This window comes from Danio rerio, chromosome 22, assembly GCF_052040795.2.
Source record: "Danio rerio strain M-AB ecotype USA chromosome 22, GRCz13ab, whole genome shotgun sequence".
NCBI classification, from domain to species: Eukaryota; Metazoa; Chordata; class Actinopteri; order Cypriniformes; family Danionidae; genus Danio; species Danio rerio.
In genome coordinates, this window is record NC_141042.1 from 17,690,105 (window position 1) to 17,715,851 (window position 25,747).

Sequence of the window (25,747 nt, forward strand, 5' to 3'; positions counted from 1 at the left end):
TTAAATACATTTTTAGTTTTCAACAGTCAAAACTATAATTTGAAGGTAATTTATGAGTTTAGCTGTAACAAATTACAGTAATTTTTAGGTTGATCCAAAACAAGATTATACTTTGATCTAAGGTTTAAAGTTTTCTACTAAGTTTTCTAAACTAAAAGTGTCACTTTATTAAACAATATTTTTACTTTGTGTAAATGTATTTTTTTTTTTCCGTAATAACTATTTTTGAGGGTCGTAGTGGGTAGCACAATCGCCTCACTGCAAGAAGGTCACTGGTTCGAGCCTTAGCTGGTTCAGTTGGTATTTCTGTGTGGAGTTTGCATATTCTCCTCGTGATCGCATGGGTTTCCTCGGGCTTCTCCGGTTTCCCCCACAGTCCAAAGACATGCGCTATAGGTGAATTGAATAAGCTAAATTGGTCTTAGTGAGTTTATGTGAATGCAAGAGTGTATGGGTGTTTCCCATTGTTGGGTTGTGGCTGGATGGGGCATCCACTGCGTAAAACATATACTGGATAAGTTGGCGGTTCATTCTGCTGTGGCGACCCCAGATTATTAAAGGGACTAAGAGAAAAGAAAATGAATGAATAATAATTAGTTTATTCTACATGGATGTATTTTCCCTCTATTATACATATTAATGTGCTGGACTCAAGATATGTCACCCGTCTCTGGTTTTATCTGTCCTTCAGTTTCACGGTGTGATCCCGGTGAGCCAGCAGGAAGCGGCTCCTCGTGTTCACTCTGAACTGGAGATCACTCCCATCTGGAGCTGGCCTGGAGATTCAGCAGAAACCCCTCAGCGTGACTCCGCCTCTGACATTCAACAACACAAAGTATGACAACATGCAACAGTTCTGTTGATGAGCTTCTCTTGGTTATGTACATTCAGTAAATCTTTCCTGCTCTGTTTAAAGTCTCAGACATCTGTTAGCATCGATTGTCCAAATGGTTGGACTCACTACCGGAGGAACTGCTATATTTTGGGGCCTGGTACCGCTAGCTGGAGTAGCGCACAACATGCCTGCACACTGTATGTTACATATATTAAGTCGTGTATGCTACCATGCTTCATACAACTGCCTTATCTGCTAATAACTATCATTTTGTGACTCCAAAATCTAGGCTTGAAGGCCAATTGACAGGTATCCACTCAAAGAATGATATGAAGTGGATCTGGAAGTTTGCTGGGAAGCAGCCATTTTGGATTGGTAAGCAAAGTACATGTGGTTTTACTGGCCACTTTATTAGATACACCTTGCTGGTATAAGGCTACACTGACTTTTGCCTTCAAAACTGCCTGATCTGGTGACTGTGGAGACATTTGAGTGTAGTATTTGTGATTTTCACTATGATTTAAGGTGGCAACAGAGGTGAGGATCCAAATTTAGCTTTTATTTGAGAATGGTCAGACAGACAAGGTTCAAAACAGGAATAGACAGTTGCCTGTAGATAATTCAAAGGGTAATCTAAACAGGCAAAAGATCATGGCAGGTGGCAAACAAGGGTCAGAACATGCTAGTCAGGAACTCTCACCACTTCATTAAATCACTAGAAACCTAAACTGTAGAACGTGAAGTTTAATACCCTAAACTCGCTTAACTGTTTCATTGCTGTTCTAGAGCAATACATAAAAATGACCACTAGGTGTCTGTTGAGACGGGTTTCAAAAAGTTTTGAAGCTCCAACAAATTTGCTTTGACTGTTTCAGTGTTTTATAAGGCTTTGCCCACCACTAATGCTCAATACAGGTAAACAAGACTCAGCACAGATATCAGAGTGTGTGGTGTATATATATAGTCCAAGTAGTCAGTCCTAATCAGCTTCAGCTATGTGTGTAATCAGGAGGTGCACTGAAACAGGCGTGTGACTGCAGGCCATGATGGGGTTTGTAGTTTGGTAGAATGACAGGGCGTGTTCTCCAGTAGCCTGCATGTGCAGAACTTCTGGTGATCATAACACATGGCGTGTTATCCTGCTGGAAGTAGGCATCATATCATTCAGATCGTCAGAAACAGCATAGGTTCCCCCAAAATGTCAACATTGCAACAGAAACCAAATAATTAAACATATAATATTCATTAATTCTTTTATTCATTTTATTTTTGGCTTAGTCCAGCTTATCCAGCATATGTTTTACACAGCGGATGCCCTTCCAGCTTCAAGCCATTACTGGGAAACTTCCACACACACTTATTCACACACATACACTACGGACAATTTTAGCTTACCCAATACACCTGTACCGCATGTCTTTAGAGTTGGGGGGGGGAACCGGAGCATCCAGAGGAAACCCACTCGAACACAAGGAGAACATGCAAACTCCACACAGAAATGCCAACTGACCATGCCAGGGCTCAAACCAGTGACCTTCTTGCTGCGAGGCGATTGTGTTACCCATTGTGCCACTGTGCTGCCCTTAAACGTATACTATTACATGTATAATAGTAGTTACATGAATAGTTAAAAGGCGACGTAGCCTTAAAATAAAGTGTAACCGAATGTTTTTATGGTTGCTTTTAGGACTGGTAGGTGGTCCGGAGCACGGATGGATATGGACGGATGGGAAAGTGCTGTCGTTCTCCAGACTCAGGAAAGATGAAGAGGATCAAACTCGCTCTGTTTGTGTTTTAGCTCAGAGCCAGAAGATGTGGATTCCTAAAGGTTGCATTGATGGATCCGAACACAGATACGTTTGTTCAGCACCTGCACAAATCAGCTAAAACAGATTGAATTATTTATAGCGCTCTTTTTATTATTATAATGTTACTAATACATTCTTGCAGAGCTGAATAATTGTATTTCAGCTTACGGTGACATTCTTTCTGGTGTTATTAATATATTTACAATCAATAAATGGCAAACAAAATTGATAATACAAAAAGGTAACTTTTGTGGCGCTGTTTATTTGGTGTTATTTTATTATTATTAATCATTTTAAAGATATCTACCAAGTGTATGTATATGTACATAAACATATATATCTTAATTTATTATATATACACATGTATAATCATAATAATAACAGTAGTATTTATAATTTATCTCATAGTTTTCCTATATTTAGAAATAATAATAATCTAATGATGATAATGATTATTATTAGGCCTATACATATTATAATGTAACATTATTTTTTATATTATATTATACTAATTCTAAATATATAACAAAAAATGTCTCAACTATTATTAATTATTAGTTATAGACCATTAGTATTAGGAAATATAATAAATAAAATAAATAATACAATAATAATTCCACAAATCAGATTTTTAAGGTAGCAAAAAATAATTTTTCCTATACTTGCTTTTTTATTATAATATAATGTTATATATTGTTTAATAGAGATAATAAAAATAATATAAAATTATATTATCAGTATTATTACAATGTTAATTTTTATTATTACTAATAGTAGCCATAATAATAATATATTATGTTTATTTTTCATTCATTCATTTTCTTTTCGGCTTAGTCCCTTTATTAATCTGGGGTCGCCACAGCGGAATGAACCGCTAACTTATCCAGCACATGTTTTACGCAGCGGATGCCCTTCCAGCTGCAACCCATCACTGGGAAACACCCATACACCCATACATTTCTTCTTTTCTATATAAAATTTCATTAAAAAAAGCCTCAGCTGGGTCAGTTGGCTTTTCTGTGTGGAGTTTGCATGTTCTCCCCATGTTCGCTTGAGTTTCCTCAGAGTGCTTTGGTTTCTTCCTCTGGTAATAGGTGAATTGGGTAAGCTAAATTGGTGTGTGTGTGTGTGTGAATGAATGTGTATGGATGTTTCTCAGAGATGGGTTGGAAGGTTTTCCGCTGCATAAAACATATGCTGGATAAGTTGGCGGTTCATTGTGCTGTGGTGACCCCAGAATAATAAAAGGACAAAGCCGGAAAAAAATGAATGTATGAATTATATAAATAATGTACTATATACATCTAAATAATGTACCTATTATTTAAACATATAAATTAAGCATTGTGAACATCATAAAACAATCCCTGTCATAAACGACCATGAAAAAAAAACATGTAGGAACCATTTGCGCTTACATTTAACTTGGCTCCGCCCGGACCCTCACAGATGTGGGACGGGGAAAAGATGGCGGCCGCCATGGTGCAAATGTCGTGTTTGTACCGCGGGATGTTGGCGGTCAGAAACCACGGAATCCGCCCGCTGATCCCCGGACTTGTGCCGTCTCACTTCAGGGCCTTCTCGATGAAGAAAGAGCCCGAGCTGGAGGAAAATCCATATTACAGCAAATACGAGGAGAAGATCAGGAAACTGCGGAGGTCAGTGGCTGTCGAATGCTGACCTGTAAGACATGTTTAATATGAGACCTTTTACAGACCGAGGTGAAGTTGGGTTTATAATCACGCATTCAGACTTTCTCACTAATAATATACTTTTATATTCTGAATTCTAATCGTAAAATCATATTAGCAGCCGACGACTGTCGAAGTAAAACATCGTTCAGTCAGATAAATAGTGCTAATGTGGTATTATTTACATGAAATTTCAGACCGAATATTTAAAGTGTCATGGTAAACAAGACAAGAAGCCTGTCACATGTTACTGAACAAATGTGCGAATATAAAACCAACTTTACCTCATTTCATTTTACAGTCTATGGCACCCTGGTATAGAAAACAGCCATAGGTGATTGAGGTAACGTAACGTTGGTTTTATATTCGCACATTCGTTCAGTGATAACTTCTGATATGCTTCCTCCCTGTATTGTTTACCCAGGTACTTTGGTTATTTACCGGATCTTAAATCCCATGTAAATATGACTTGAAAACAACATTAGCGCTATTTATTTAACTGTAAACTGTGTTTAACTTTGATAGTCATCGACTGCTCATGCCTGTAGCCAGGTGGGGTTCGGGTGGTTTGGAAAATTTACTCCTCACTGGCAAAGGTGCAGAATTTGTCCCATACATGAGCTCATTTGTCCTATTTTGACTTTATTAATAAATAGAAAAAAATAACCCATCGAATCCTGGTGTGACTTCAGTTTTGGCCAATGCAAACAAATATTTTTCATCCAGCTGTGCAAGAAATCATCTGATATAAGCAGTCATCTTTCACTACTTTACTCTTTTTAAAATAGAGAAAATATTTGACAAGTAACTTTTATTCTAAATCTTGAACCTTATTCTTGAAAGAAAGAGATGCTAGAAAAATTGAGAAGCTCTAAATTATTATTTTTTTTATTATGTTTGAATTTTGTATTATAAAAACAGCCAAATTCTGACTGAGGAAAGTTGAATGTGCTGGCCATTGGTTATTTGCCAAATAAATAGGCTCAGTTTTAAATGTAAAACTTTTTTTTACCTATATGATGTAATAAATTTGTATATTAAAAATAAATATTTGTCAAATTTCTTTATTCTAAATGTTTAGTAAATATTTTTGGTACATCAAAAAGTGTGGTCATGATGACCATCTGACAATTGAATTCAGCTAAAATAGTGCTTAAAATATCACTAAATGGAGAATTTAAATCTGATAATTGAATAGAAAATGAGGCGAATAACTGCAAAAAGGTTAAATTTTTAAGAAAAATGAACCACCCCTTTAACCAGGCTGGCTACAGGTCTGCTGATAATTTAATTTCACTATTTAGAATTTGCAAAGCATAATTTTGTGTAATTATATTATTAAGCAAAAGTTGGAATGCATGAATATAAAACCATCTTTACCTCAATTCATGTGTCCACCTTTTGAGCTTGGGACTTATAAATGAAATTTATGCCTGAAATTTGAATAAATGGGTTTTCATTTTATGTATGGTTTGGTAGTTTAAAAAAAACGAAATACTGAGGATGTCACCATTAAAGTTGTTTAATTAAGTGTTTAGCCATGCTTTATGCTAACCAGAAATTAAGGTTTGATCAATTTGGAGTAGAAAATGTTTTTAAAATATTCATGAAATATGATCTTTACATAAAAATGTATTGATTTTTTGGTATAAAAGAACATTTATAACATCTACTAAAACAATTTGAAAAAAAAAAAAAATATATATATATATATATATAAGTCGGAATTATTAACCCCCTTGAATTATTATTGTTTTTTCCCCTAAATTCTGTTTAACTGAGAGAAGATTTTTTTCATCATATTTTTAAACATAATAATTTTAATAACTCATCTCTAATAACTGATTTATTTTATCTTTGCCATAATGACATGGCATGATTTTTCAAGCCGCATCTATACAGCTTAAAATGACATTTAATGGCCTAACTAGGTTAATTAGGTGAACTAGGCAGGTTAGGGTAATTAGGCAAGTTACTGTATAACGATAGTTTTCAAGAGACTATCGAAAAAATATATACAGCTTAAAGGTGCTCATAATTTTGACCTTAAAATGTTTGTTAAAAAATGATAAACTGCTTTTATACTTGCCGAAATAAAACAATTAAGACTTTCTCCAGAAGAAAAAATATTATCAAACATACTGTAAAAAACTTCCTTGCTATGTTAAACATCATTTGGGAAATATTTACAAAAGGGAAAAAAAACTCAAAGGGGGGCTAATAGTTCAGACTTAAACTGTAAAATAATTTTTTTTACCCTTTACAATGTAATAAATTTAGTGTTCCAGGGTCACTTATGATACTGTCAAGTATTAATGGTTGTGTGTGTGTGTGTGTGTGTGTGTGTGTGTGTGTGTGTGTGTGTGTGTGTGTGTGTGTGTGTGTGTGTGTGTGTGTGTGTGTGTGTGTGTTACTGTAATATCAGCTCAAAACCTCAAGAATATGAATCCCGGCTGGAGAAGCGAACTGAGTTGAAGACGGAGCCACTCGGGCGCTCCAGACAAGCAGAGTTTGTCAAATACATGGAGAAAGAGGTGAAGAGCACAGCCTAGAGCTCCTTTTACATCCATTTCTGAATTGATTTCTAAATTTGTGGTCAGGTTTTATTTAATTTTGGTGCCTGCTTTTACATTACTCACATTACTTGCGTTTACATGACTTTGTTTTGGTGATTATTTAGAATAATCATGAATTTTTAAATTAGTTTAATAGAACACATTACTGTATATTATGAGATTAAATAGAGGTTTAATATATTATATTTTTATAAACCATATTTGTTTTAATGGTTGTATATAAATCAGTTGTTTTTGTTTAAACTATGGACTATTATAATGGTCATTATATAGTTATATAGCCACAGAGGTTTTTGTTTGTAGGCAAAATAATACACACACACACACACAGTGCTCAGCAAAATTGAGTACACCCCATTTTGAAAGGGAATAATTTTATCCATTTCTTAGTGAATATACGCAATGTATTTTGGTGCATTTAAACAAAACAGATTTATTAAACATATTTATTTATTAAAATAAAAATTTAGTCACCAAAAAAAATGTAGAAATTGAAAGATAATACAATTAAATTCAAGTAAAATATTGCAAAAAAAAATTACTACAAAAAAACTCACAAAAATAATTTTGTTTTGCCTTCGATTTTTCCTCTTTTTTTATATTAAATGTTTTTTTATAACATAAATTTGGGTGTGCTAGTTTTTACTTTTTTATTTTGTTAGATAAGCTCCAGATTTGGCTTCAGTACAGACTAATCTAATGTTTATGCACAAAAATAATATTGTATAGCTTCCTATTAAAAATATGAATTTAAAAGAGAAATTTGCGAGGGCTGTACTTGTGTATGCTGAGCACTGTATATGCACACACAGTATATATAAATATTAAAAGAATAATGAAACTTATTTCAAATATGATGTGTTTGTAGTGTGTTATGTTAAAATAACATGCATATACCTATTCTATTTAATAATTTGTATTATTATTGTTTGGAATAGAATATTTTATACCACAAATTATTGTTATAAATACTACAAATATTTTGTCAGAATATATTATATTTACAATATGTTGTCAATATATATTGATAATTATTGCAATATTTAAAGTTGAATTGTTTTGATTTGTTTTGGTTTGATGGATTTTAGTGTCTGCTTGTAAATTATTTCTACATTTAACATGTGTTTTTTATGTTTTTATGACTAAAGTAAGCCACGAATAATAATTCAATAAGTTGAATATATGATTGTATAATATATAAAACTAATTCTAAGAATAATAGAGGATAATACAATATTTAAAAAGAGAAAAAAAATAGAAAATATAAGAAAACAATATTGTTATGTTGTTACATTTGTAGTTGGACAAACGTGGTAAAGATGGTGATGGAGGATTCACTAAAGACAAAGTAAGAATTCAAACCTTATTAACTTGAAATAATCTGGCAATCTGAGAATTATTATCCATCATTTGCATCTTTTTTTCCTTGTAGACATTAGGCTCTATCCTCAACCTTGAAATGGTTCAGGAGAAATCTGGAGCTGAAATTACAGAGGTAAGACAGTCTTGATGAATAGAAAAATTCAGAAAAAAATATAATAATACTTAATTTTGTGTCAATAAACCTTTTTTCCTGTGTGTCTGTGTATGCGTATAGCTTTGGATGCAGTACTTCTCTAAGAAAGACACGATCAGCGCTGTCATACCAGTAAGTTGTTTTATGGTTTATTAAAGGTACATTAACAATCAAATCCCAAACATGTGACTTAATAATGACATTATATTCCTCTGTTATAGAGTTCAACATTTGACGTTATTTTTGGTCGCGCAAAATCATGTCCAACGGTAAGAATTAACGCCGCTATATATTATTAGCAGGTACATTACTGTACAGCTCCACATAACCCCTGCAAAACAAAAAAAGGCCACATGAGGGCAGTAGATTCTTTCAGGAGGGGCTTTAACAGGAGGATTGCTCTGTTTATTTATTGAAAATTATTGTCTTATTAACCGTTTACAGCCCAAAACAAAATATGATCTTCTCAAAATAATGTCTGATATGAGCTGTCTTTTTTGTGATTGAAAAACAATGAGTGGCATTAGATTCACAATTTAACAATCAGTGTGTAGTTTGATTCTGAAATGAATCACTTTCATTTCTTTTTAGTGGTTTGTTGATAATGAATCACTTTAATGATTTCAGAATGAATCACGTGGATTTCAGTTTCCTTCACCGTTTTGGTTTGATTGCTGAACAAATCATTTTAATGTGTCTGCTCTTATTAACGAATAAAACAAACAGCACAACCAACATGATTTGACCCCCCCCTCCCTCCCCCACACACAAAAACTCAGCTTTTTATTTAATCTATCGTACGGTTCAAACCAGTGAAGTTCATTTCTTGAATGAATGAGCAGGTTCATTTTAGTGAAATTAAAATGTGCGTCAAAGCTGCTGACACATGATGCTTAAATGAACGATTCTTATAAAGCAGTAGATTCTAGTGATTCATAAACACACAGCACAGTGTAGTTTAGTTCCCAAATGAGTCACTTTGGGTTGGTTTCAACTCACTGAATCAAACATCACAAAGCACATTTCAGAATTTCTGACCAGTTCACTTTAATGAGTCAGCAGGACCCGTGTAATCCAATTCCCAAATTAAACACTTTGGGTTGGTTTTGTCACTTTGAATCAAACAAAAGCACTGTCAGAAGCGCTAGAATCACTGAAGAAATCGCTGTAAAAGTATTTTTTGTAAAGCAAGCATGTATCACAACCAGTGTGGCCTGATATCCAAACAGTTCACTTTGACGAGTGTGTTTTTTTTTTTTATGAATCACTTAAAGCACAGGTGTCAAACTCAGTTCCAAAAGGGCCGCAGCTCTGCACAGTTTAGTTCCAACCCTAATTAAACACACCTGATCAAACTGATTGTGTCCTTCAGGCTTGTTTGAAATCTACAGGTAAGTGTGTTGGAGCAAGGTTGGAACTAAACTGGGCTTCGGCCCTCCAGGAATTGACTTTGACACCCCTGACTTAAAGGAATCAGTTCATTTTATTTTATCAAACACTTCAAAATTTCAAAATGAATCAGTTAGTTTCACTACTGTTTTGGTTAAATCACTGAACAAATCACTTTAATAAGTCTGCTATTTTAGTGAATCAATAAAACGACACAACCAACTCAGTAAAGCCTGGTTTATACTTCTGCGTCAAGTGACCGGTGTAACCCACGGCGCATGCAACGCGTGTGGCTGTGCATTTATACTTCTGTGCGCTGTCTCTGTTGGTCTGCATTAACACTTCCGAAACGCTAGTTGGGAGTGAGGAGTAAATGTTCCTCTGTGTCGAGTTTCTTCGCTAATATTTTGTTTTCCTGAACACTTCCGGGATGTACAATGGCTCAAACTCGCTCATTTTGAGGCAGGAACCAGCGGATGTGCAACAACTTTAACTATGAGGAAAACACAAAACAAAACTTTCCACCTGGAGCTCCTTAACGGGACTCCACACTTGTAAACAATCGCTCCATCAGGCTCGCACCATTCACGCGGCTATCGGTCCCACCCATACTCATCAGCGCTACCAAGTCGACCAATCACAGAGTTTGTGCTACGCGTTGTTGCGACGTGTAGTTACATTTTTTGAGAGGTGCACGTCAGCGATGCCGACGGCGTTTGACGCAGAATTATAAATCAGCCTTAAGATTCCCAAAAGAATCACTTTTCATTGATTCCGTCAAATGATTGAATGATCTCATGAGCGGGTTAATTTTTGTGAAAATATAATTTTTAACATAGCATACAAAAAAAAGAGTCCTATGAACTAGTATATTTTATTGATTCATAATTAACTAGTCGAGTTCAATTACCAAATTAGTCACTTTAGGTTTATTTTTCGACTCAGTGACCCAAACATAATCACTGTCAGAGTAGCTAGAATCCTCAACTAATCACTATAAGGAGTCAGTTCTTTTTAAGGAATCATGCAGCGCAACCAGTGTAGTTTGATTTCCAAACAGTTCACTTTAATGAGTCCGTTTATTTTATTGAATCAAATATTTCAAAATTCATTCATTTTTCTTCGCCTTAGTTTTCATTTGAGAGTTTGCCACAGCGGAATGAAATGCCGCACTTCAGAATTTCCAAATAAATCACTTTAGGTCAGTTTCACTACCATTTTGGTTAGATTACTTCACTTCAATGTGCTTGCATTTTATTTGAATCCCTAAAAAGACCAATGTCACAGTAGCTAGAATGCTGAACGAATCCATCTAAGGCAGTGGTGTCAAACTCAATTCCTGGAGGGCCGAAGCCCTGCACAGTTTAGTTCCAACCCTGCTTCAACACTTACCTGTAGGTTTCAAACAAGCCTGAAGGACTCAATAAGTTTGATCAGGTGTGTTTAATTAGGGTTGAACTAAACTGTGCAGAGCTGCGGCCCTTTTGGAACTGAGTTTGACACCTGTGCTCTAAGGAGTCAGTTCTTTTTAATGAATCATACAGTGCAACCAGTGTAGTCTGATTCCCAAATAGTTCACTTTAATGAGTCCGTTCATTTTATTAAATCCAGCACTTCAAATCTTCCAAATGAATCACTTTAGGTAAGTTTCACTACCATTTTGGTTATATTACTGAACAAATCTCTTCAAAGTGCTTGCTCTTTTAGTGAATCAAAAAAATGCAATGAAATCCTGAACAAATCACTGTAATGAGTCAGCACAATTATGGTAGGCCATTTCCCAAACGAATCACTGGGAGTTGGTTTAATTTTATTGAACCAAACATTTCACAGTTCACTTTGAGTCAGTTATTTTTAGTGAATCAAATAATTCTAAATTTCAGCATTAGATTTGCTTCAGTATTAATCATGTGTTTTGTCAACCATTGCAGTTTCTGTACGCTCTACCCCAGAATGAGGGTTATGAGTTTTTTGTGGGCCAGTGGGCTGGTAATGAGCTGCACTTCACATCTTTAATCAACGTTCAGGTATAATTTCTAAATCTTTTGTTAAAATTGCACATCATCTTCTTGCACCAATGCTAAAAATGCTTCGTATTTCAGACTATGGGAGAAAATGCGCCCAGCCAGCTTATTTTGTACCACTACACAGACCTGCAGAAGGACAAAGATATTGTTTTGATGACGGCTGAGATGGACAGCAAATTTGTGGTAAGTTGGATTAATTTACACAATATAAATAAGCAAAAACAAAGCAATGGATTCAATGTTATTGTAAACCTCTTTCAGACGGTCCACCAGGCGCAGTGTTTGGCCAATCAGGTGCAGCTGTTTTATGGATCGCAGAGGCTTGAGACTTTCCGATTGGTCGAGACCTTTAACCACAAACCGGAGGAGTTTAAACACATGGCTGTGATCGCAGAACTAGAACAGAGTGGAATTGGACCAGCGGTCACTACGAAGTAATCATCAAAAGACATTAATTATAAATTTTTTCTTATGTGGAACATCACCATTGCACAGAAACACAGTCTGGTGTGAGTCTCTGCTGCCGCATATAAAAACAATACAATATGTGTTTCAGTAGATATGCGTTATACGGACTCGTAGCATTCGCGCAACATGATTATCTGCTACTGTGTATGCAGATTCTGTGTATTATTACTCATTTGACTCCTGATGAATATCACTATTTAAAAAAAATTGAAAAACCTTAAAAATGACATTGCAATACATTGTTGCCTGCAGTTCTACAAATGGCCACTGGTGTCGCTATTAACAAGTGTCTGAATTCTAAATGTAGTTCTGCTAAAAACAATATAATAAATAAAAAATGTAATTGAAATAATTACAAATTTTATTAAAGAAATAATGCACAGAAATGTGCTAACTGTATTAATTTTATTTATTGTGTGTATTGTATTCGTTTGCATACTATTTTACGTTTTAATAGGACAAGCCCTATTATACTGGTTAAATGGTATTATTAATCTTTCTGCGTTTAGATTTTTCTGCATTGCTTAAACCAAGAATATTACACTTTACAACTATTTAATTTTTGGCAAATTAGTGCCTAATTTGTTTTATTTTATTTTTTAAAGATTCATTTTTGGCATTTTTTGCCTTTATTGTGACAGGACAGTAGTTAGACTGGGTGTGAGGTTCAGAGAGAGGAGATTCGAACTCAGGACATCTGAAGTGCAGCTGCCCTAAAGGCTATTTCAATGGCTAATTTGTAATACATACACTTTAATTTGTATGTTTACATACATTTTCGCACTGATGGTTAGGCTGAGGGGTTGGGTCTTTCATTTTTAAGTTTAACTAATTATTTAAAAATAAAAATAAAAATATTTCATTTAAATGGCTCCCATTCAAGTTTTTGGGTTGGGTGAAGGGCATCATCACTTTATAAGATCTATCATAAGTATTTTACATTTAGGCTAATTTAGCCAAAACGTACAATACTAACTATAACAACTATTTATGCAAATTTAATTTATAGCTGAATTATTAATTATTAGTTGAATATCATATAATAAAGCTATTTGACAAACAATATGCGTAGTGTCAGGAAAGGTTTGACTTTGTGCTTTATTTTTATTTGTTACGAATATAACGTCTTACTTATATAATATACTTACTTGTATATTAACATGATATTAATATCACAGTTATCTGTGGCCCAATTGGTTTTAAATTACATTTTGTTTCTTCAAATATTTTTTTCCTATTTACTGTTCAGAAATATATATTCCCTTAACATTGCCTCAGAAAGACTTGTTTCGAGTTTTGGGGGTTATTTTCAGTGAAAGTAATTTGTTAAGTCTAATAGGCGAATAACCAGTTTGTAAACATTCAGGATAAATGTGCAGAAAAAATCCGCAAGAATTTACAGCGAGGGAATTTCATCCGATGCTGTACAAAGTTTGTTGCTGTATTGGAGATGAGTTATATTGATTACATATATATTATTTACATAATGCTTTCAACAAATTATAACAGCTTGTCACCCACTGATAAGCACAGTTATTAGGCAAAATTAATGTTAAAGTGAGCAGGGTTCATCTGACAGGTCCATTTGCGATAGCACCCTCCCAATGGATTTTGGATAACATGAAATGGCCAAGCATCCTGTCCGAAATATACAACCATCTCATTGAAACTCCAAGGGATTTTACAAGAGAGATGTTAAAGGCCTACAAGTCTTTGGATGACTACAGTTTTGTTCTGTGTGGTCATGTGCAAGAAATAATGCTCCATGATTACCAGATTCAAAACTTTCTAGAGCTAAAACCAAGGTTCTGTCTAGCCAAAGACAAGGAGAGAAGATGGAACTGTACAAGACCTGGGTAATCATCAACAAGCAAAACAACTGCATTCTGACAGCGAACGGCACCTGAATGGCAGGGTATGTGAACTTACATTTTATATTTCATTCTAATCATTCAGTGTCCGCAGTTTAATTCACCATGTTTAACTGTTTTAGCTGAAATCATTGCTGCAATCAAAAATGAGTAATGTGTGTGATTCAGCATAGCGTGAACTTACCTGATATGAAATAAGAACTGCAGAGTCAAGCATTTTTACTTAGGTCCTCACTCCATTCAGCTCTTATGATGGCTGTCAGCTATCACAAGATGTCTGGTTGGCATTAAAAGCAGTTTGGCGTTCAGTAAATTTGTTCTCTATTTTTGAACTTTCGATTTTGACATCTTACCGCACAACATGACATGTTTGCTATTGTACCGGTGTGCTCCGTTAAACCTGTGTGACGTAGGTTGGTAAAATTCTCTTATAAGTTTTCCCTTTTAAATTTTTATGTTCGATGGATAAGCAGAAGAATTATTCATAACTCAAGGATGAATTTGTACAAATTCATATGATTTCATTCATATGAAAATATTTTAAAAAATTAATTTGTCCCCTCAAACATCATGTCTAAACCTGCCTCTCATTGGACGATGAGCAAATTGTTTACTAACAAGTTAGTTTAAATGATTAGTCTTTACTGTCATTATATACCCTATTAATCTAATCTCCTTTTGAATATTTTGCTTCTCAATGGAATTACTTAAGTGTATCTTAAATGTTCAAATAGATGATGGGCTCAGTGTGTTCATAAACCGGTTTTAACCGTTTACACTCAGCGCTGATTCAGACCCACACCGTAACGTTAGTAATAAACGCCGGTTATATTTGTTGCTGTCGCCCCACCCAACTATACACAGCGCGCTTTCAAACAAACCAACCAACATATCCACAGAAACCGCCATCATTAGCAACTCTACACGCTATTAAACCCGCTAAATCAGGCGTTTTGTCCGCGTTAAACGCCGAGTGAGTGAAGACGCGTCGTCAGGTGCTGCAGCGTCCATAAACGCCCACCTAGAAGAGCACCAGACGGAGCTGCGCGACATCCGAGGTGACTTTCTCCATCATATAACATTAATAACGCGTGTCTGTCGGTCATTGTCGTCCGTCAGGGTGTCGATAATATGTCGATAACAGTTGTGACAGAGCTCGCGTGTTCAGAATGATATCCTGAGATTATGCAAGGATGTGTCTCTGCTATGAATGGATGGAGCTGCCAAATGTCACTCGTTGATGAACCTGTTATGTTGATTTCTGGGTTGCTTTAACGATGTTGTCTACAAGCAAAACACTGTGAAATGAGACGAAGAAAAATGATGCACCAGTAGATCATTATCATGAGTTGTTTTGATGATGCATAGACCACAGCTGATGGTCATTTATTTATTTATTTACTTATTTATTTATTATGGTTGAGGTTTGAGCATACTTGCTGATGCTGAATCAGTCTTATTTGTAAAAAATAATAAATCATAACCTTTATGTGTGTGTGTGTGTGTGTGTGTGTGTGTGTGTGTGTGTGTGTAGTGTATATATATATATATATATATAGAAAGAGAGAGATTTAAACATGCAATAGAAAATAAATAGGCTTTATTTATTAATTTTAATTGCTATACTGCACTTTTCCAAAATATTCCATTTCATACACATTTTATAAATTAATTTATGGTTTTAATATGTATATCCTGATAGATTTCATATTTCTTACATGAAATAATAAAAGCAATAAATGTAAATTAATACATGTATTATTATTATTATTATTATACTGTGCTAAGTATTAAAAATAACTTGTGCATTTTTTATCAATAATTTTATTATGCATTTTATACAAATAAATATTTAATCATTTTATAGATATATGATGAAATGTAAAAAATAGATTAAAATAAAGAAATCAAATGAAGTACTTTAATAAATATGTATAGCATTCAAATTTATAAAATAAAATAGAGATAATATCATTATATAATAAAAACTAGGCTAAAAGTCATTAAATTTATAAAATTAAACATTTTAAATCATTAGACTAAATATGCGTGCGTGCGTGCGTGCGTGCGTGCGTGCGTGCGCGCGCGCGTGTGTGTGTGTGTGTGTGTGTGTGTGTGTGTGTGTGTGTGTGTGTGTGTGTGTGTGTAACAGAAAGGAAATTTTCACAGTATGTCTGATAATATTTTTTTCTTCTGGAGAAAGTCTTATTTGTTTTATTTTGGCTAGAATAAAAGCAGTTTTTAATTTTTTAAACACCATTTGAAGGACACAATTATTAGCCCCTTTTAAGTTAGTTTTTTCAACTGTCCACAGAACAAACCATTGTTATACAATAACTTGCCTAATTACCCTAAACTGTCTAATTAACCTAGTTAAGCCTTTAAATGTCACTTTAAGCTGTATAGAAGTGTCTTGAAAAATATTTAGTCAAATATTATTTACTGTCATCATGACAAAGATAAAATAAATCAGTTATTAAAGATGAGTTCTTAAAACTATTATGTTTAGAAATGTGTTGAAAGAATCTGCTTTCTTTTAAACAGAAATTGGGGGAAAAAATTAACAGGGAGACTGATAATTCAGGGTGGCTTATAATTCTGACTTCAACTGTATATAGAATATAATAATATATATTTTTTATTTAGTTACATTAATTATTGTTGTTGTTATTTATTAATTAACAGAGTTGATTCTATTTTGTCTTCTTGCTCAAAATGTGTTCTCCTCTGCACTGTATTAACAGATGGCAAAAGCAGACCAGCGCTTTGGTCAGAGAGATGGATCTGATCAAAACTTCGACTACATGTTCAAACTCCTGATCATCGGCAACAGCAGCGTAGGAAAAACCAGCTTCTTATTCCGATACGCAGACGACTCCTTCAGCAGCTCGTTTGTCAGCACAGTCGGCATCGACTTCAAGGTGAAGACGGTGTACAGAAACGACAAGCGAGTGAAGCTCCAGATATGGGTGAGTCCAGGTTTGCAGCATGTGAATGAAAACCATGCTATTTTTAGCCCCACATCCTTTGTTGTTCAAATGTGATTGGCCGACATCATTTACATTATTATTACAAATCCTCATCCTGCTAAATTATGTAAAACAAAAATCTTCCTTCTGCAATCACCTTCCAGCAGGCTGTGAATAAGAGCCATGTTTTTTTCTGGAGGAATAGAAAGCAAGCAGCATCTTTTCTTTCCCCCCTCCACATGCATCATCATGGGCGCTGGTTGGCATAGAGACAGACCCTCTCAACCAATCAAAACCGCCCCTGAGGGTTTGGGGGGAGGGACAGAGCACTGGGTGACAAGTGTGACACAGCCACAGTTTGTGATCATTCATAATCTGCGTGCATTGATTGTGAGATGGTAAAAATAGGCTCTCATTCAAAACAGCTGCGGGGGGAAAGTGCTGCCACGTGGAACCAAACGAAAAGGCTTTTGAATAAAGACATGCTCATAATGGAGAAATGAGAGCAGTAAAGCATGCATTTAGGTTCTCTTGCTCATGTTTTGGGATGTGGCGTTTTAATGAAGCATTGGAAGTTATGATATAACACATTGTTAGCCACCAGGATTTATATATTTATTTGCATCTTTCATCTTTCTTAGTCGTTTTTAAAATTAATCAATTATTTTTAAATAATAAATGATAACATTTGTGTAAATCATTTATGTCAAATCATGTAAACATAACAATAAAGCTATTATGTTGAGACTTTTAAAAATAAAAGTACAATTAAATATATAAAATATTTTTTTGAATTCATAAAAATTATGTATCTCCATATTTTTATTTCATAATAATATTTAACTATATGCAATGGATATTTTAAAATAGTCTGTTCTGTCATTTGGTTATATAGGCCTACATAAACCCTTTGCAATTTGTTTTGATCTAAAACAAATTGATCTAAAATACAAATTAGGCTGTGAGAGGGCAGATCTTCCCTTCTTTATAGTATGTAGAGAACAGTAGCATGTCCCAATACATACAGTGGTATTCAAAGCTCCTCAGAAGGCGTAAAGTACGCAAATGACCTACTACTTGCAGAAACTTAATGGATGGCAATTTATGGATACTATACTATCCCATGAGGCTACACGAGAATTTATGAATGGAGCAAAATGGTGCAAATGATGCAGATAGGTCACGTTATTAAAACATTCTAATGTTATCTCTCGATCGAATTGCCATTATCAGTGGTTATTAGCTGATTGACATGGGCCAGTAGGGGCCTTCTGCGCCTACTGGTAGGCTCAGTAGGCTGTTATAATCAATCCACATTGTTAATCAGCTACAGATCACACATGCGGCTGGCAGTTAACGAGAATTATTTATATAATAATATTTTAATATATAATTATATACAAGTTGCTAAGCACTATATATTGTGTCATGTGTTCAAGATTTGAACATGCATCTCCTCAATGAGCGCCACAGGTTATTGTGAAACTTTTGTGCAAACCAAAATCCTTGTTTCTGTTGTTTTCATAAATGCATATTAAATATAACTAGACTAGCTGCCTCTACAGTTCAAGGCTTTTGTGGATGGTTACAAGGTTGTCATTTTTATGGTATTTACTGTTTCTTTTTACCATGTTACAAAGTGATTGCTCTTTTAATAACTTCAGTTATTTTTGTGAGAAATGATACAAACAACTTCAGTGGCATTCAGCAGTTTAAGCCTTAAAAAAACTATATGGAAAATTATTATATATTAATCACATTAAACGTTCAAGTTGCTGTTGAGTGTAGTTCACTGAATGACCACTAATATTGACCTTAAAATTGTTTAATTTTACGTATTGTCCCTATTAACCATATTTTCTCACATATCTGCTCGGGTAGCCTAATGGTAAGTGTGCCGACAGATTACTAGCGGGCAAAACCATTGGAAACGTCTTGGCTTGAGACTTTTGGTCTCATTCACCAATAAATGTTTTTTTGCTATACAAAACAGCTTTGTCAGCTATGCTATGCATTGCCATAAACACAACTGATGGTAGAGCAAGTATTGCTATTGTCGATTGTCATTTTGGACACTGACATAGTTATTGCCTTATTTAGCATCATGAAGTTAAAGTGAAGTAAGACTGTGGTTTTACCCATACTCGAATGTGGTTCTCTGTCCAAGTGTGCACACATGTTTTGAGTGGGGAGTGAGAGCACACGCACACAGTGAGCATACACCCTGAGCAGTGGGCAGCTATTACTTTCAGCACCCGGGTAGCAATTAGGAGTTATGTACCTTGCTCAGGGGCATCTCATCTGGGTGTCGAAGAGTGTGGTTTGTTCACTTCCTCATTCCAGGACCAGGAATCAAACTTGCAACCTTTCGAATTCAAGTCCAACTCTCAAACCATTAGGCCACAACTGGAATTTAAAATAACGGAATTTTCTGTGTTGTCTATAGGATACGGCGGGACAGGAGCGGTATAGAACTATTACCACAGCTTACTATAGAGGAGCCATGGGCTTCATCCTCATGTATGACATCACTAATGAGGAGTCCTATAATGCGGTGCAGGACTGGTAAGCTGCTTGGGTAAACAATCTTTCAGTTTTTATCCATAAAGAATGTATGCCAATCATGACTTGCTTTTCAGGGCAACACAAATTAAGACTTATTCATGGGATAACGCTCAGGTGATACTAGTGGGAAACAAATGTGACATGGATGAGGAGAGGGTGGTGCCTTTTGAGAAGGGAAAACACTTGGCTGACCAGTTAGGTAAGTTATGTGGCCATTCTTAAGTCTAATTCATTGGATTGTGATCTGATTCCTTGAATTGCTCTCACAGGGTTTGAGTACTATGAAGCCAGCGCCAAAGAGAACATCAACGTCAGACAAGTATTTGAACGCTTAGTCGACATTATCTGCGTGAAGATGTCAGAGAGAGTTGATGTGGAACCACCCATGGTCACTGGTGCCAAAACCACCCGGCTAACCGATAAGCCACCCCAACTACCTCAGAATTGTTGCTGATTTTGATCTCTACTTATGCCAACCTTTTAGCAGCAGATCAAATGTTGTTTGGTTTGATGTTATGTTGTAAGGCAATCAGAACCAACCTGAGGTGTGTTTCCTGTACTAAGCATAACTTGGTGGTTAACCACTATACTGCGATGCATCGTTAGCTAGTTTCCTGAAACTGCAGTAATATGTTTTTATTTTTTGTTATAGCTTTAAACTAGCGTACCATATTGTACCATGTCTTTAGCCCCTTTCACACAGTTACACTGTTAATGGCCATAAAATTACCGAAATGACTTTACCTTTACATTCAAATACTCGCTGTTCACACACAGCAGAATTGCAGAAATTTACTAGTAATGTTAAATCTTTTCATCCTAGAAAATTGTCAGAACTGAATTTCTGATATTTGTTAACAAAGGGCCTGTTTGCATATGATCAATTTACCAATAATTTTGTGGAAGTGTCTGTATGTGTAAAAGGGGCTACTTCCATATCATACCTTCCTCCTTCTCGTCTATGTCTTTCACACCTCTATTACTTTATCGCACCTCCACCATTGACAACTTTCTTTCTTGACAAACCTTTTTGTTTTTGTTGGGACGGAATGGTTGTCCTACCTCCAACATTGTAGCACCTCCTTCTTGGACATTTCTCTGTGTGAGCTGACCAACTGGAAGTACATCAACTCTGTTCATTGTTGCACATTCTTTCTTGACATCCAACTCTATCATTGATGTGCCTCCTTCTTTTGACCTGCCTCTATTGTTTTGAATCTTCATCAGTGCTGTACATCCTTTGCTGGTGCACATCCATGCATCATCGTTGTATCTACAACATATCCGTCTTTGTCACACCTCCAGCATCTCCATTGTTGTTTCACCTACTTCCATCACTTCTCAGTCATTGGTGCACCCCCTTTTATTGTTCTTTCATTGTTCACCCAAGGATGTGGTAGGTCAGGGGGACAGAGTTCATGGAGCCCAGAAGCTTGAAGAGATCCACAGTGAAGTCTGGTCGGGCCCAAATTGCAATTTTGAGGGGGACACTATCACCCCAGCTTCCACCCCCACCTGTCAAATGTTTTGTCACACATCCTTGTTGTTGTCATCTCCATTGTTTTTGGGTTGCACCTATGCTCCAACAATGTTGTACCTTTTTAGTTAACAGCCCTAAGAGGTGTGGTACTTGCAGGGGAAAGAGTCACAGAGTTCATAGGACACAGAGTCTTGAAGAGGTCCCTAGGAAGGTGGGTCTCGAATTGCAATTTTAAGGGGAGACTAAACCTGCCTCCCTCCACCTCAACCTGTCATTTTTTTTTGTCACACATCCTTGTCTCATCTTTGCCTTTGTCACCTCTTTCATTGTTGGTTTGGACTTTTGCACCAGCAATGTCGTACCTTTGTTGTTAACACTTCCAGGGGCGTAGTACTTAAGGGAAAGGGGGACTCAGGCCGTACTCACACTATGTACAGTTGCCTTGAACCGGGCCAAAGCAAGCTTGTCCCCCTCCTGTCTCCCCCGATGGCCTGCACTCACATTACAATTGGGCCTGGGCACACTAACGTCATTGATGCTGGGCTGTTCAGTAAGCGCTCTCATTCAGCACAGTGGAGATTTCTCTAGTTATATCGCTTTAGTCCTTAGGGAATCGGTGACACGCAGTCGGATATTTCACAGAACAGATCAGCCACTTTTGACGCTCATAAACAATCATAAAGTTTTGCACTCACACACAAGCGTACTATGCCAAAGCCCAATTGAACAGCGTTCAGCGCACTCACACTTCTCAAACGATCCGGGAAACAGTAGGCCCTAAGTAGTCCATAGGGTCTAGAGGCTTGATGGGGTCCACAGTAAAGTCTGGGGAAACTAGAACATGATATTTACCCACCACCAAAGCATTTTCCCAAGCAAAATCCTGTGCACAGTGTTACGCATTCCTAGCAACTCCACTGGATGTATCTGTCTGTCTTTGTCACAACGCTTTTATTGTCATCATTTTGTCCTTGTTGCACCTTCGCCATTGTATAATGTCTATCGACGTTTGACCACCATTATTTTCGCACCCCCATTATTATGGACAGAAAGTACATATGGAACTGAGAGACCCACTGAGGGAACCCCCCCACCCCCACCCCCCCAAAAAAAAGTAGAGCTATATATTTAAAGGTGCTTTCACACTTGCACACACCCGGGTTCGCTTGACGTCAGAGTACGGTACTTTTAGCTAGTGTGAACACTGTCTTCTGAACTCTGGTGTGCACCCATAAACTGTACCCGAGTCCACCTGAAAGAGGTGGTCTGGGGTATGGTTTGTGCAAACTCTAGTACGGTTTATTTCTGTTATGAATGCAATCGTACCAAATGATGGAGGTCAACCGCCAACTATACAACAAACTTTAGTTTTCATAACGTTCATTCGTGTGTGTATGTTTTGCATCACCTATCTTGGTGACAAGCAGGACTGACCCAGTGCAAACAGTGATAATGTCTGCTTGTCCCCACCAAAACAACTTGTACAGACATCGCGTGATGTTCTGAAAGTTGTTAATATTGTTTTGCAGCAGATAGATGCCAGTGGCTCTCTGCATTTTGTTTTTGTATTTTTCAAAACTAAAAGATTCAGCAAAGGCAGAAGGTGTACATCATCGTTTTGTCGTTTGCCTTTCATGGCCATCACCTTGCAACAGCTGTACACAAAAGAGCCACTTGATGACGCAAGCGTACTGGGTTCAGAGGGAAAAAAGAGTGTGAAAGCACCCTAAATGTCAAGAAGTTCTTCAAACAACAGGTTCCAGCTACCCAGTTCGCATTGCTCGTGAATGAAACTATAGTTTCATGAAACACCAAATCATTGGACTGTGTTCATAATGACAGAACTTATTTTTAGCTAACGATGCTTTCAGGAAACACACCCCTGTTTGTTTGTAGCTGTCACGCGTGTAGTTCAGTAATAATAGTAGACTTTTAACCTAATCAGTCCATAGAAAACTCAACGCAGGGACTAGAGCAAAGCACAAAATCTACTACTTGGCTCTCAGAACTTCAGTGTTCACTGCCGAAACTAGATCTGTTGTGGCACAATCTTGCTAATCTAATATATTTAATGTAGTATATAAATACTTTAATGGAGGTGAAATAGTGGATATTCTGTTAAAAGGCACAAAAACAAACTCAGACTTTTGCAAAATTGCCATTATGCAAAAATTCGAGTTTTCAGGGTGGTTTCGATGCTCTGATTGGGATTCGGATCAGAAGCAGATGCACAATGTATGTTGGACTCCATCTATTTTGGGAACGTTTTGAGAATATGAGCACTTGTTTTGAGCTAGCTTTATGTTAAGAGAGGAAAAATGTGACATTTAGTAAATTAGCAAATTAAAAAAACAACATTATTAAACTCGTGTTGAACTTAGTATTGCCAGAAACCACATGTAACAGTTGTGTGTAATAATAGACTGAACACAATCAGCACATTTCATAGTCAGGTGACGTTCGGTTTGTTACGAAAGTTATAATTATGCTTCAAATCCTCAAGCAGAAGGTTAAGATATATTGTGAATTCGTGCCAGGGTGTCTTTATATTTCAGAAAATTGTAGCAAATCCCTGTTGGTTCGTGTATGTATAATCTACTTTGGATTTTTATCAAGTGACGTATGAGTGTTTTATGTAACTATAATCAAAATTATTGCAAATGAGATATTTTTCATTCCGATGTTTTAGGCAATTTTTTGGTTTCATCAGTAGATCTTTATTTTTATGCTGCTGGAATATATAGGTGTAAGTTTGCTGTCAGTGTATTTTGATTTGTAGACAATATGCACTGGGGCGTACAGTGATTGTACAGTTGTGAATGTTACTTTTAGATGCAATTTGTAACAATAAAAGCACAAATCACATAATAATACTAATATGTATGTGACAAGCTTGTTATTGTGTACTGAATAGTAGCCAGAATAATGATGATTTATGGGTCAAAGATAAAGTATCTGTTACGCTGAATAATAATAGATAAATTAATACTATTAATGTAATAATAATAATAGATAATAATATTCATTCATTCATTTTATTTTCGGCTTAGTCCCTTTATTAATCCAGGTTCGCCACAGCGGAATGAACCGCCAACTTATCCAGCACGTTTTTACGCAGCGGATGCCCTTCCAGCTGCAACCCATCTCTGGGAAACATCCACACACACACACACACACACACACACACACACACACACACACACACACACTCATACACTATGGACAATTTAGCCTACCCAATTCACCTGTAGTGCATGTCCTTGGACTGTGGGGGAAACCAAAGCACCCGGAGGAAATTCACGCAAATGCAGAGAGAACATGCAAACTCCACACAGAAACGCCAACTGAGCCGAGGCTCGAACCAATGACCCAGCGACCTTCTGCGCCACTGCGTCACCTGATAATAATATTTAATAAATTTAAATATTTATTTATGTATTATTTATAATATATCAATATAATATTTTTATATTTCTTTTTGTATAAGTTTGTTTTGGTTATTACTAATTTGGTCATGAAATATATTAACTTAGACAATAATTGGAAGAACTACAAAATACAGGAATAAATTAATTTAACGTGTTTTAATGATGATAATAACTGAAAATAACATTATTATTTTAATTAAATGTCTATAATTTTAAGCCACATTAAAAAGCATTTGTAACCATTTATTTAAAATTTGATAGTAATATATTTAATAAATTAAGTATAAATAATTTTAAATAATTTAACCTATAGTATTTAATTAAATGTATTGATGTTAATTGTGATATATAAGCATATAAAATCATTAAAAAAATAAAGTAAAACATAAAAAAATACAACACTAATTAACATGCATTTATTTTGTATGGTTATCTAGCAAATCATTTACATCATTTTCTTTTCAGCTTAGTCCCTTTATTAAGCTGGAGATGCTACGGCAGAATGAACCGCCAACTTATCCAGCATATGCTTTATGCAGCGCATGCCCTTCCAGCTGCAACACATCACTGGGAAACACCCATACACACTCATTCACACACATACACTACGGACAATTTAGCTTACCCAATTCACCTGTACCGCATGTTTTTTGACTTGAGAGGGAAACCGGAGCACCCGGAGGAAACCCACACGAATACGGGGAGAACATGCAAACTCCACACAGAAATGCCAAATGACCCAGCCGAGCTTAAACCAACGACCTTCTTGCTGTGAGGCGACAGCGCTACCCACTGTGCCACTGCGCCGTCGCTTCATTCACATTATTAAAATATAATTCTAATATAAATTTATAAAAATACGTGAATATAATGCATGATTTTAGTTTTCTTTTCAATTAGCGAAAATGGTTTAAATCATTAATAAAAATCACATACCTTACCCGGAGAGTGGAAGAACCAGTTCAAGCTGTTCCTAAAGTCAACGCTTATCCTTCATTTGTTCCAGCGCCGGGAATCTCAACCAATCATGTTGATTCTTGTTTTTTATGCCAAGTTGAATCAGCCAATGAGATTATAGTGTGTTAGCTGTGGTCAACATAAGCGTTACCGTCGGTGTGACATCC

At 35.9% G+C, this 25,747-nt stretch overlaps 3 protein-coding genes and 1 long non-coding RNA gene across 11 annotated transcripts in view; 3 read left to right on the forward strand and 1 right to left on the reverse strand.

Annotated features, from left to right (window-relative positions):
* Window positions 1–2,883, forward strand: part of frem1b (Fras1 related extracellular matrix 1b) — a 73,808-nt gene extending 70,925 nt beyond the window's left edge. For all 4 annotated transcript variants that reach the window (XR_015521226.1, NM_001137658.2, XM_087302892.1 and 1 more), the window contains 4 exons: window positions 692–835; window positions 917–1,032; window positions 1,125–1,210; window positions 2,523–2,883. Coding sequence is in view for 3 of the 4 variants with exons in the window: in NM_001137658.2 (NP_001131130.2) it covers window positions 692–835; window positions 917–1,032; window positions 1,125–1,210; window positions 2,523–2,722 (546 nt within the window). In the remaining variant the exon portion in view is untranslated. The remainder of the gene's footprint in view (window positions 1–691; window positions 836–916; window positions 1,033–1,124; window positions 1,211–2,522) is intronic.
* On the reverse strand, window positions 223–8,391 carry LOC141380099 (uncharacterized). 4 transcript variants are annotated; one of them, XR_015521868.1, is made up of 3 exons: window positions 8,273–8,391; window positions 4,062–4,324; window positions 223–2,718 (listed from the first exon to the last, which is right to left on the reverse strand). It is a non-coding gene; the product is annotated as an uncharacterized LOC141380099 (long non-coding RNA). The 4 variants fall into 4 exon arrangements; XR_015521867.1 differs by lacking the exon at window positions 8,273–8,391 and adding an exon at window positions 4,619–4,690; XR_015521865.1 differs by lacking the exon at window positions 8,273–8,391 and adding an exon at window positions 4,534–4,553.
* atpaf1 (ATP synthase mitochondrial F1 complex assembly factor 1) lies at window positions 4,089–12,713 on the forward strand. 2 transcript variants are annotated; one of them, XM_087302722.1, is made up of 9 exons: window positions 4,089–4,326; window positions 6,760–6,868; window positions 8,211–8,258; window positions 8,343–8,405; window positions 8,508–8,558; window positions 8,648–8,695; window positions 11,747–11,842; window positions 11,918–12,025; window positions 12,104–12,709. In XM_087302722.1, exons 2-9 carry the CDS (start codon window positions 6,857–6,859, stop codon window positions 12,278–12,280), a joined length of 603 nt encoding a protein of 200 aa, XP_087158848.1. In that variant the 5' UTR covers window positions 4,089–4,326; window positions 6,760–6,856; the 3' UTR covers window positions 12,281–12,709.
* Window positions 12,714–15,037: 2,324 nt separating this feature from the next.
* rab3b (RAB3B, member RAS oncogene family) lies at window positions 15,038–24,072 on the forward strand. Its single transcript, XM_087304167.1, has 5 exons — window positions 15,038–15,239; window positions 16,926–17,150; window positions 19,597–19,715; window positions 19,790–19,914; window positions 19,985–24,072. Exons 2-5 carry the CDS (start codon window positions 16,926–16,928, stop codon window positions 20,167–20,169), a joined length of 654 nt encoding a protein of 217 aa, XP_087160293.1. The 5' UTR covers window positions 15,038–15,239; the 3' UTR covers window positions 20,170–24,072.
* Window positions 24,073–25,747: the final 1,675 nt, after the last annotated feature.